Source organism: Spinacia oleracea, chromosome 3 (genome assembly GCF_020520425.1).
Source record: "Spinacia oleracea cultivar Varoflay chromosome 3, BTI_SOV_V1, whole genome shotgun sequence".
Classification (NCBI taxonomy): domain Eukaryota; kingdom Viridiplantae; phylum Streptophyta; class Magnoliopsida; order Caryophyllales; family Amaranthaceae; genus Spinacia; species Spinacia oleracea.
Window position 1 is genome coordinate 13,264,291 of NC_079489.1, and position 13,004 is coordinate 13,277,294.

General features: G+C 37.9%; 1 protein-coding gene and 1 long non-coding RNA gene across 2 annotated transcripts; both read left to right on the plus strand.

The window, feature by feature from the left end:
- On the plus strand, positions 1–720 carry LOC110791823 (pathogenesis-related protein 1A-like). Its single transcript, XM_021996581.2, has one exon. The coding sequence runs from the start codon at positions 85–87 to the stop codon at positions 583–585; it is 501 nt and encodes a 166-aa protein (XP_021852273.1). The 5' UTR covers positions 1–84; the 3' UTR covers positions 586–720.
- A 1,884-nt stretch (positions 721–2,604) lies between these two features.
- On the plus strand, positions 2,605–4,483 carry LOC130470669 (uncharacterized). The gene is made up of 2 exons (XR_008931389.1): positions 2,605–3,429; positions 4,023–4,483. It is a non-coding gene; the product is annotated as an uncharacterized lncRNA (long non-coding RNA).
- Positions 4,484–13,004: the final 8,521 nt, after the last annotated feature.

A 13,004-nucleotide genomic window follows, 5' to 3' on the forward strand; every position in this document is an offset into this window, starting at 1 on the left:
ATTCCGAATCATATCTCAAACAAACACTTCCCTCCATCTAGTAATTATTTCCTAATAATTAAGCAAATTACAATCTTGTTCATTATGAAATCCTCACTTCCCAATATTGCATTTGCCCTAGTACTACTAATAATAACCTTATTTCTTGTTCACTGCCAAGCACAAAACTCCCCTAAGGACTACGTGGCGGCACACAACGCCGCCCGAGCAGCGGTAGGGGTGGGCCCCTTAGCATGGAGCACCACCGTAGCAGCCTACGCACAACAATACGCCAACCAAAGGGTAGACTGCCAATTGGTGCACTCATCAGATTCAACTTACGGCGAGAACATAGCAGAAGGTTACGGGTCTTATGGCGCCGCGCTAAGTGGTGTTGAAGCTGTGAAGTTGTGGATTAGTGAGAAATCAAGTTATGATCATCGTTCAAATAGTTGCATAAATGGAGAGTGCTTGCATTATACTCAAGTTGTGTGGAGAGAATCCGTGCGTTTGGGTTGTGCGAGAGTTGTTTGCCAAAATGGTGGGGCGTTCGTCACTTGTAACTATGATCCTCCGGGTAATTACATTGGAGAGCTTCCTTACTAAACAAAAATGCAACCATATATTCATGTATCTTGCTCTAAGTACATCCTGTTATAACGCGGAATAGTAATGGTTAGGATTGTAATAGTTATGTATTTTATCTAAATATATGATACACATATATATTTTACTATTGTATGTAGATACTGTATAATTAATTATTAATAATATTTCTTTCCCATTAAAAAAAAAACCCTTTTAATTAATTTACCTACGAAGTACATAACTAAGTTGTGTCTTAATTATATCACTAAGCTAGCTAGCTATTCAACTAGTGATCGGCTTTGTAATATTATTTAATGATGATGATGATGATGTTGTTACTTGATTATGACTTTTTAAAATATTTTTGGCAAATTTATAAAAAAAACTACCTTATAAATCAGATTTTATAAACAAGAATGCAACATACCTTGATCCAAGTATATCATATTATAATGTAGAATAGTAATTACTGCGATTGTAAAAACTATTTATTTTCTTTAAATCCGTAGTATACAAATCTTTTTTTTTTTTTTTTTGCTAGGCAAATAAGTTTATTTCAACCAATTACAACCTAAAGTCAACTCAAGGAGCTGAGAAACTCTGTTGGAGCTTAAAAGTTGGCTTGGGATTCGGCTGAACATTGTTAGTAGTATCAGCCACAGGAGATGCACTAAGTTCAGAAGGATGGTGTATTATGCTGGAGTTGCAGCTCTGGTTTATCTGATTTGGAGAAGCAGGAACAACAACCACTAGAATCAGTCAGTTCATACTTCTCATAATGTAATAGCTAGCTTAAAGAAGATTGTGAGGAGTAGAATTTTGGTTGTTATGTCTAAGAAAGTTAGTAGGAAAGACTATATATATATGGTTTGTAGCTTTGTAAGGGTGTGTCCCTCAGCTGTAGTGTGTTGTTCTAGCTCTTGTTGAGGGGGGACATTAGTTGGTTCGTCTCTCTTGAGTTGGTTAGGTTGTATGTTTGTTGGTGGTTTAATATTATTCTTACTTGCGTACAAAAAAAAAACTCAAGGAGAAACAAACCAACTAGGTTGGACCATTTCAACCAAGAGCAAGCAACCTAAAAAAAAAACAAAGGCATCTTAAAGAGCCAAAAAACACATATATACTATCTTGTCTACTTACATTTTTAAGCATAACTACCATTACTCTACTCCTTACGGCTCGTTTCAAAGTATTCATTACATGCTCAACTGTTGGAAATGCCTTATCCCAGAAACTACAATTCCTACTACTCCAATTATGTAAACCAAGGCAGCCACCACTGCATACAGGACATTCCTTCTGAACCAAGCTAGACCCCCTACCATGAGTAATACTCCTGGTAATTCTCTGTAGTGTGGTGTTAGGACTGTGAATTCCCGACCACAGCTTCAGCTCTGCAAGGCATCTATTATTGTAAGGGTATCTGAATAACATGTGATCATGCTCTTCAGCATCCTGACCACACAACAAACAGTCAGAAATGCTTACACCAATTCTAGCTAACTTTGCAGTTGTTTGCAACCTAAACTGGAGTACTGCAAGCCAACAAATGAATCTATGTTTTGGCATACAGAGCCTATTCCACACAATCTTATCCCGATGCACCAAGGGTCTGATACTAGCTAGCTTAGTATACACCATCTTAACGGAATACTTAGGCATGGCACACAAATCAGTGTAAGTAAACACTTGCTTGAGTTGCTCTTTTGTTTCACAAACTTTATTCCAGTACCAACTTGTTGAAGCTACAGGTTGGTATTCCCACCAACTTGATCCACACATTGTCTTGTTTGGTGGCCGCATCCCAAACATATATGCACATATTGTTGTATTCCACAATACTACATCTCTGAAACCTAGCCCTCCAAACTGTTTATCACAACAAAGCTGCTCCCGAGAAATATTACTTGGTTTAGAACTATAGGCTTGCCCACTCCATAAGAAAGCTTTGCAGATCTTAAAAATATCTTGTAGAACACTCTTAGGGAGAATGTAAATTTGGGACCAATACATGTGTAGACTGAGAAGGAAAAATTTAATTAACGGTTTTTTCATGAAATGCCCCCGAGGTTTCACGAAATTCACCAAATACCCCTGCGCGTTTCAAAATACATAATATACCCCTATGTAAACATAAAGTGCATCAAATACCCTTGGATTTAACGGCCGTTAGTGCTCCGTTAGTATTTATTTACGTTTATACCCTTATTTACCTATATTCTACATTTTAACTTTAAAAAAAAAAACTCTTTTCTTCTCTCTCCTCTCATCTCCTCTGTTCTTTCTTACCCATCTTCAATCTCACCCCCAATTCATCAATAGCCATTGATTCACCTCAAATTACCCAGAAATACAAGTCTCTTCTTCCGGTGATTTGGTAGTGCAGGTGGTAGGGAGTCCGAAGAATCCACCATTGCCGCCGACGAAGGTTGAAGGCTGGCGGCGAGAGGAGATCGAGGAAGGAAGGAGAAGACGGCGCGGCGGCAGCTAAGGAAGGAGAAGACGACGGCGCCTTCTCAATTCTCTCTCCTCGAACCACCTCCTTCTCCCTACCAAACTCCAGACGCTAAAACTTCTTCAATTATCACAAAAATGGCGGCTTCATCCAATTCTTCTCTAATGTGGTTCCGAAAGGGATTCTGAATCCACGGTAACCCGACTCTTGAACAAGCTGCTACAGAATCGAATTTTGTGTACCCAATTTTTGTGATTGACCCGTAATATATGGACCCTGACCCGAATGCTTTCAGCGAGGAAGCTTGTTTAATGGACGATTGGCAAGCTTGCGAAGATTGGGTTGACGATCACGGAAAACCTAATCTCGTGTTCAACTCTAATCAATTTGGAAAATCACAAGTCCAGGTTACCTACAACCCCCCTCCTGTTTATTATGTAAAATTTGTGGAATTTGTGAAATTTAATTTTTGGAATTTGATGGCATCTGGCATGATAGATTTTGATTGTGGTGCATTATGATTGTAGTCTTGGTTAATTTGGAAAAAAGTTTCACTTGAACAAAGCGGGCCTTTGTGAAATTAGAGAGATAATAATTGTTGTGAAACAGGTGAATGGTGTAAATGTGTATGATTGTATATGCTTCATGACTTCATGAGTATTGAAGGTCTTAAACTTTTGATAAACCTTTGATAAATGATGACTACGGTGAGCATTACCATTAAGGGTCCTACTTTAAAGTTAAACACTCCTGAGAATGATGATAAGATATCATGGTTTGTGATAAAAACATTTAGTTATGGCCCAAACAGAATTCTGCTCAACCTCGAATTTTCACCTATTGTGTATTTTGCTTTCAAGTATATCTAAGGAGAATCTTGTCTGTTTGATTAAGTGTTGGGGTTGGTACCTCCAAAATCATGTCTCAAAAGCTTCTTGCCTATTCTCTTTAATAGTCATTGGTTTGCCATTGTATCTGAGTTCCAAGATATTGTTTGCAGTTGGCAGGGCAGCACCCAATCTGATGATCTCTGGTTTTGTCATTTTATTATGGCCATCTGATCTTGGTGCTGCTAATGAACTTCTTGGTGCCAACCAACTGCTGTCTCCACAAGCTCATGTCACACCAGTTCAATTTGCTGCTCTTTGTCTCTTGGGCCTAAGGCAAGCTAAGAAACTGACATTTTTCATGCATTTTTAGATTTTGATGTAAAGTGTAAACACAAAATTACTGATAGCATACACAGTTGGTTCAACGAGAACACTAAATTTGTAAGAATGATTATTTTTATTGTGATGAAGCCCACGAAGATCATATCTTATGTAAGCAGGGCAATGCCTTGTAGTACAAGAGTGATTGTAAATGTTCATTGCAAGGGTATTATTATTCAGAGTATTTGTAAAGCTACTATGCAAATTAATCAGCTTTTTATGGAATATAATCCCTGTTTATTGCTGGAAATTTGTTACAAACTGCTCTACTTCATTGCTAGGAAATTTAGAACTGCAAATTAGCCGTTAGATTTAAATTATGCAGTTTAAAAGCAGTTTGGGTATTTGGTGCAAACAAGTTTACAAATAGGTGTATATTGTGCAAAAAGTTTATAAACATGTGCATTTGGTGAATTATAAACATGACTTAACGGAGGACTAACGGAAAGTCAAAATAGGGGTATTTGGTGAACAATACGAAAAAAATTGGGGTATATTATGTATTTTGAAACGCGCAGGGGTATTTGGTGAATTTCGTGAAACCTCGGGGGCATTTCATGAAAAAACCGTTTAATTAATAAGATGCATCCTAGCTGTATAAGAGATAATCCTAGAATTCCACACTTTAATTCTAGCAGTCATCTTATCAACCAACATATATACTACATTGAGCTACATAAATCTTTCTGGAATAAATGGGTACCCAGATACTTAAAGGGTAAAGTACTTTTAGTGAAACCAGAAGCAGAAACCACTTTGTTCACATTAGACTCGGACATTCCATGACAGTAAATGGAAGCTTTCTGAGTATTAGCAGCCAAGCCAGAAGAAGTGGAGAACAATTTAAAAGCTTGCAGAAGTAGATAAATGGATGGATAATCACCTTTACAACAAAGGATCGGATCATCAGCAAAACATAGATGAGTAAGCCTGATATCCTTACACCTTGGCTAACTGGAATTGAGTGAGGTGACTCATTTTTTGTAATATTCTTGACAAGTATTCCATGCAGATCACAAATAGGAGAGGAGATATGGGATCCCCTGGCCTCAAGCCTCTCTGTCACTTAAAAAATCCATGCATAGTGCCATTGATCATCAGAGAAAACACATGAATGGTAACACACTCCATAACTAACTTTATAAAGTGAATAGGAAATCCTAATTGCTCTAGCATTTCATGCAAAAAATGCCAACCAACTGTATCATAGGCCTTCTGGAGATCAATCTTCATCAGATAGCTAGGCTTAACATTCTTCCCACCATAATGCTTTATTAAGTCTTTTACAACCATAATATTATGCACAATATATATGCCATGAATAAAATCACCTTGATTCTCCAGAATCAACTCATGGAGAATTTGTCTCAATCTCCACACAGGACCTTAGTAATACATTTATATAATTTATATAATGTAATACAACAAGAAATGGGCCTGAACTCACTAACATTCTTAGGGCATTTTGTTTTAGGTATCAAGGTGATTACAGTGATTGAGCTCCTTCAACAGTTTTCCATGTTGCAGGACATCTAACACATCATCAATAACCTCCTCTCCCACTATATGCCATATATGCATCCTTATAGAAAAAGGGTCCAAATCCATCAGGACCTGGTGCCTTAACACCAGGGATGGAAAAAAGAGCTTGCTTTACTTCCTTCCTAGTATAGGGAGCATTTAAGATTGCTCTATGTTGATCATTAACAAGAGGGTTAGCCTGAATAATATGCTGTAAGACAGGACTTCTATGAGGCTGAGCCACACCCAGTAAAGAAGTATAATAATCCAGGAAAGCATCTGGCACATCTATAGCTTATCCCTCCAAATTCCATCCATGTTATGGATACTATACACCTAATTTTGAGTATTTCTGCTCTTGATACTTTGATGAAATAAGATGCATTTTCATCACCAGCCTTGATCCAGTCAAGTTTAGCTTTCTGCTTCAAAAATTCCAAATACGTTTGATGATGTACTTTATAATTCTGAATAGCATTCACTTCTGAGTCAGCTAGCTCATGATCAGAAGGATGAAGATGCAGATCGAGCTTCCTGAGCAGCTAGGATGAGCTTTTAAATCTGCAGCTTGAATATATGTAAATCCATTTCTAGTAAGCTCCTTTAGTACACCCTTCACTTTCTCCAGCTTAGTAACCAACACAAACATTTTACACCCAGGTATTGGAGTATTCTGATGAGTGATATTTATGTCTCTCATAGGGTAGTGATTTAGGCATTTTTCAAGTCGTTTTATTCTATTTTTAGCATTTTTAGTCTTATTTTCCTTAATTTGTTATTTTGAGTATTTATAGCTTAGTTTAGTGTAATTATCGATATTTATTAGTTTTCAGTCTTATTTTCTTCTTGTCAATACAGCAGTAGAGTTTGGCTTGGTGTTCCCTGTAGGGACTACATGCTTATAAGATGTCAGGAATGGTTGCTAAAGAATGTGAAGGGCAATTTTAAAAGGAAGGTTATATTTTGTGCCTTGGCAGCTACTACCTACAACGTCTGGATGCAAAGGACTAGTGCAATTTAGGAAAGGAAGATCATCATACCTGAAAGGTTATATTAGTAACTCTAATTAAGAAGGAAGTTAAACTAAGGGTTACTCAACTTATCCCTCATAACGTTACAAGCATAGATAAAACATGGTTTTAATCTTTGTAATTGAGTAGGTGTTTGTAGCTCTTTGTAGCTCTCTGTTCTCTAGAGGTAAGTCTCGGTTATGTACGAGCTACTGCTTCCTTTAATTCTGTTAAGACTTCTAGGTTGTGAGTATGGTGCCAAGTCTAGCCCTTTGAGGGATTGTTTTGGCCGTTTTGTCTCTTTGTAGTGTTGTATATCCAGGTTTTGTTGGCTCGTGAAGCCTTTTAAAAAAAAATCTTACTGATAAAAAAAAGTCTTATTTTCTTAATTTATTTCTTTTTCTTTGTTTTAATAAAATTATAGTCTAATTATTTTAATTTTCATTGTTAATTCTATATCGTTATTTCTACTACTACTACTACTACTACTACTTATTATTATTATTATTATTATTATTATTATTATTATTATTATTATTATAAACGTGTAAAAGTTCAAACGTAAAGAACAAAAAGAAACAAATGGAGTAGTTACTTTAAAAGCTCATAAAAAATTCATCGACGGCCCATCCCATAAATCATAAAAATGACGTTCAAAACTAATTAATGATGTTTTCTAATTCAATCTTTTACTTGGAATGGTGAGTCAAAACTTTTAAGTACCCAAGAAGTTGAAAATGGGGATAAATTAGATGTCTAATAATAGTACAACCCTTGGTTAGCCAACCTTCGCATGGAATCCCAAAAGGCTATTGTTGATTCTGAAGGAAATAATGCCCTTGGTCCAAGTATGCATTCTATGTTAAGTCTAATAAATGCGGTTCAGTATTAATTAACAAGTTAATAATTCAGTGAGATCAAGTGAGCTGAATGCCTAGCTAGAGGCCGCTTCAGTTCAAGTGGAATTAATGATATTAATCCACAGCTTACTCTTGACTGAACCCGTAGGGTCACACAAATAGTACGTAAACGGATCAAGTATTTAATGGCATTAAATACTCCATCTATGAATATTCGGAACCGACGGATCTTGGTTTCAGTGGGAGCTAAGATCGTCACAGGCAAGAAATGAATACTCCGGAAACGATGATATTGCCGGAAACGGAAATATGGATCGTATCGGAAATATAAATATTATCCAAGTCGTAGATGTTGCCGGAAACGGAAACATGGTACGTATCGGAAAATATTATCGGAAATGGAAATATTGCCAGAATCGGAAATATTGCCGGAAACGGAAATATTGTCAGAATCGGAAATATTACCGGAATCGGAAAATAATTCCGGAAACGGAAATATTAAATATTTGTTCGAAACGGAAATTAATTCCGGAATCGGAAATATTAAATATTGTTCGTATCGGAAATGAATTCCGGAATCGGAAAATTTAATCGGAAGCGCATCGTACGAATAAGCATCGGACGAGGCCTGCCGGACGAGGCCCAGCACGAAGCCAGGCCATCGCCCAGCAAGCCAAGCGCGCCGCACAAACAGCCACGCCAGGCCCAGCGCAAGGCCAGGCCCAGCAGGCTGCGCAGCGCGCACAGCGCGCACAGCACGCGCAGCGCGCAGCGCGCGCGGGCGCTGCGTGGGCTGCTGCTCGCGCGCACGCATGGGGCCCATCGTGGCAGCCGTGCGTGTGTGTGCAAGTGTTTGTGTTCGTGCACGTTTCCTAAAACATGCAGAGTTCGGTTAATGATTAAATTCCTAATTCTATTTGATAAATTAATTAAATTAGAGTTCTTGTAGGATTCTAGGTTTAATTAATTTGTATCTGAATAGGATTTCGATTCCCTTTCCATACCCCTATAAATATGAGGCTAGGGCTCACAATTTATAACAAGTTTTCAAAGTATTCAAAAGTGAGTTTTTTGAGAGAAAATTAAAACACACATCTTGCTCATAAAAGTGCCGAAATTTTCTAGTACCTTAAGGGCGATTCTAGTTGGTCAATCTTAAGGCGGATCCGGACGTGCTGTGGACTATCTACGGAGGGACGACACTTGGAGTCCTAAAGACTTGTTCTTGTTCGGTTCGGGCGCAGCTAGGGAGGGCACGCAACAAAGAGTATGCATCTAAATTATGCTATATGATTATGTGTAAATAATATGTTGTCCTGGGTTAATGGTTGTTTCCGCATGATCTATGTAATGTCATATGTATCATAACCTAACAGTGGTATCACGAGCCCCTTATTATTTTCATAATCTAAATTGCATGAACATGGTTAAATATTACAAATTTGCAAGAATTAAAAGGGGTGATTAATTTTCGTAATTGTTAATTAATTGCAAATTGTGTTTATTTAATTATACGTACGCAGTTTTTCGGCAGTTTCTTCGTTACTCATCCGAATTGAGTGATTTTTGTGTCAATTTCGCATGTAAAAGGCATTCTAAAATTTTGACAAAAATAGTGTTTTTCTGCCGAACCCAGAATTCTCAAATTCGAAGCCTAACTATGACTTTTCGAAGGTTTTAGTTTTTCGAATGCAAAATTTCGTAAATTTAAGATGTTAAATTAAATATTTGCGATTCTTGTTGATAAATCTTGAATTTTTTATTGACCTACTGCATATGTTTAACAAGTTTGAATGCCTAGTCTTGTTAATTATGCAATCTAATTTGTAATTATGATTAATTTGTTGAAAATTAGAATAATTTAGAATTAATTTGATTTTCGTAATTAATTGTAATTTAATTAGAAACCTATGATTAAAAACCACCATAAAAATTGTAAATTTATGATAAATTTTAAATTTTTATGACCTAGACTTGAATCCATAACAATCGGAAATCAATTGGATAATAAATTTTCGATTTTTCGCCCTAAAATTATGAAATTAATATTATTTATTAATTTGTCATTAATTTTAAATATAAATTTTAAATTTTTATGCGATTCGTTCATAAAACTTGCACGCACGAAGCAATGGACGCTTCGTGTTACCCTTAAGGGGTGTTGTATAATGCGGGCATGCGACGACGAGCAAGGGAGCTCGTCGCCCGTGCGGCACGAATGCAATGAGCAAGGGCGTAGTGCACGAGCACAAGGCAGCAGCCCTGCCTTGTGTCGTGTGCCACGAGCAATGGACGAATGGGCATGGGCGAAGGGCGAGCCAAGGCAGTCGCGTGTGGGCAGCAAGCGAGCTGCGCCACAGCGCGCGCTGCCTCGCACAAGAGCGCGCAGCCTCGCGCGCAGCGAGCGCAAGCTCGCGTGCCACGAGCGCTGCGCCCAGCATTGCTCGCCCGCCCAGCGAGCGATGTCGCGCGCCCAGCGAGCGATGGCTCGCGCGCCCAGCGAGCGATGGCTCGCGCGCCCAGCGAGCGATGTCGCGCGCCCAACGAGCGATGTCGCGCCCGCACTGCGAGCGATAGCTCGCGTGCGATGAGCGCTGGCGCGCGCAGCGAGCACCAATGCGTGCGGAGGCTTGCGATGGGGATGCAGCAGCTATGCGACGAGCGCATGGGCTGCGCGCACATGGCCAGCAATGGCTGTGTGCGTGCGGCCCATGGGCGTGCAACGCGTAGGGTGTTTGCGTTACGATTAAAGATCGTTTTGAATGTTTAATTTGAAAATTTCAGTTCACGTAATTTTAATTAATTTTAAAATTAATAATTTAAATTATTTTCTTGGATTTTAATTTTGAATATTGTAATTATAATAAATTTTATTTATTCTAATTATTTTACTAAAATTAAAATCATGAATTAATTTAAATACGACTAAAATTAAATTAAATTTTTGGATTCAATTATAAATTTATATGAGCTTTAAATTTTAATTAAATTTGTATGTTTCCGGTTAGACTAGAAATACATTTTTATGTTTAAAATTAGTAAAGCATATAAATTTATTGGTTTAAGTGGGAGCGCTTTTTAGTCATAAACTCTTGATTAGGTCTACAAATCCTTAAGGTTAAAACAACTTGATTAGAATTAATAAGGACTGAATAATTGGTAGATTATTGGTGCCCTTGATTAATTGCTGCAAATGTTTACGTGATGCATAATGTGTTTTACTAACCAGCTATGTGGGCCATTCATGATAATGAATGGGTGAATGGTATATATTGTATATGTACTGTTTTGCAGGTTATGAAGTGACTAGTATGGCCCAAATAGGATAGAAAATATGGTCTGCGTACCATTAATTTGAATGTAATTGGTCTAAAGTACCAAAGTTGTTTTTCAATTCAAATATGGTCTGCGAACCATCAAATAGTTGTAATTAGTTATAGCTTATCCTATTTGAAGAAAATGGTGCCTCCCACGGAGATTTTCAAGACGGACTTTGAAGTCAAAGCTTCAAGATGAAGTCGGGCCATACTAGATCACATTTATCTTATGCATGCTTTAAGTTATTTATTGTTTTAAATATGTCTTAAAATGCATGAGATCAAAAGCTTGATTATGTTGCATGATTAAGGATTTTAGTTCACTTAAAATCTAACCAACATAGTTAGAGCCTTAAGTTCCAAACTTAAAAATTGAGTTAAAAGGTGCCATGCCAAAATATACACTTGCTTGGATATCCTTTACATCAATCTAGTAATAGTTTTCGCTGAGCGAGGTGTTACTTATTGGTCCTAAAGGGGCAAGGTACACAAATAATTGTGAGTACATGTTAGTTTTGGTGAAACTCAACGATATAAGTAAGGAGTCCTTTTATGTCGTGGCAAATTCGATAGGTTTACCTAATAAGTTCTTAGACGTACCTATCAACCAAGAATAGTTTCTAGACTATTAGCAAAAGGCTTTTGCTTACCTAAGATGTTCTAGGATTTAGTCGACAAACTGTGCTTAGTTCTTCAATGATTTTAGGATCTTGGAATCATTTTATTCACACCTGCCGGAACACATAATTTGAATAAAATGCTTAATAAACATTGAATTATGCATGTATGCTAGAATTTAAGTTTATTAAGAGAAACTGTGAATGGTTATTTATTTGTTTATTCTTTTCAATTGTAGTTTTTAATATGGCAAACAACAATTCATTCAACATTCGATCAATTCTCGAAAAGGAGAAGTTGAACGGGAAAAACTTCCTTGACTGGCAAAGGAACTTGCAAATAGTTCTTATGCAGGAAGAAAAGGAGTATGTCCTAGATGAGGCGATGCCTGAAGCTGCAGGCGACGGGGTCACTCAGGCAGCCCTCAATCGTTGGATTGATGCCAACAAGGATGTGAAATGTCTAATGCTCGCCACCATGAGTGCGGATCTGCAGAAAACGTTCATCAACTCAGATGCTTTCACAATCATCAGTGAGTTGAAGAACATGTTCTAAGATCTGGCTCGAGTCGAAAGATTCGAGACTCATAGGCAAATTCTTGAGACCAAGCTTAAGAAAGGCGAGCCCGTAAGTCCACATGTTCTCAAAATGATTGGACTCATTGAGAATATGAGTCGGCTGGATCAGCAATTTTCTCAGGAAATGGCTATAGACACCATCCTCCATTCTCTTCATAGCGGGTATGATCAGTTCAAACTGAACTACAGTATGAATAGTCTGGACAAAACGCTCACTGAGCTTCACGGTATGCTGAAGACCGCTGAAAAGACGCTCAAAAGTGATAAGCAGGATGTGCTTATGGTGCGTGGGGGCAAGTTCAAGAAATCTGGAAAGAAGAGGAATGCTAAGAAAGGTGGCAACAAGGCCAGCCCAACTAAGCAAACTGGCGCCAAATCTGCAAAGAGGAAGGTCAGTCAACCCACTTCTGAATCCGAATGCTTCTACTGCAAGAAGAAGGGGCATTGGAAGAGAGATTGCTTGAAGTTAAAGGAAGATCAGAAGAACGGAACAGTCGTTCCATCTTCAGGTATTTTTCGTTATAGACTGTATACTTGCTAATTCAACTTCTTGGGTATTAGATACAGGTTGTGGCTCACACTTATGTTCCAATCCACAGGGACTAAGAAGAAGTAGAAAGTTAAGCAAGGGTGAAGTCGACCTACGAGTGGGAAATGGAGCACGGATTGCTGCATTAGCCGTAGGAACTTACTATTTGTCGTTGCCCTCCGGGCTAGTTTTGGAACTGGAAGAATGTTTCCATGTTCCAAGTCTTACTAAAAACATCATTTCAGTTTCTTGCTTAGATGCTAAGGGATTTTCCTTTATAATAAAAGACAATAGTTGTTCGTTTTATTTTAAAGAGATGTTTTATGGATCTGCTAGAT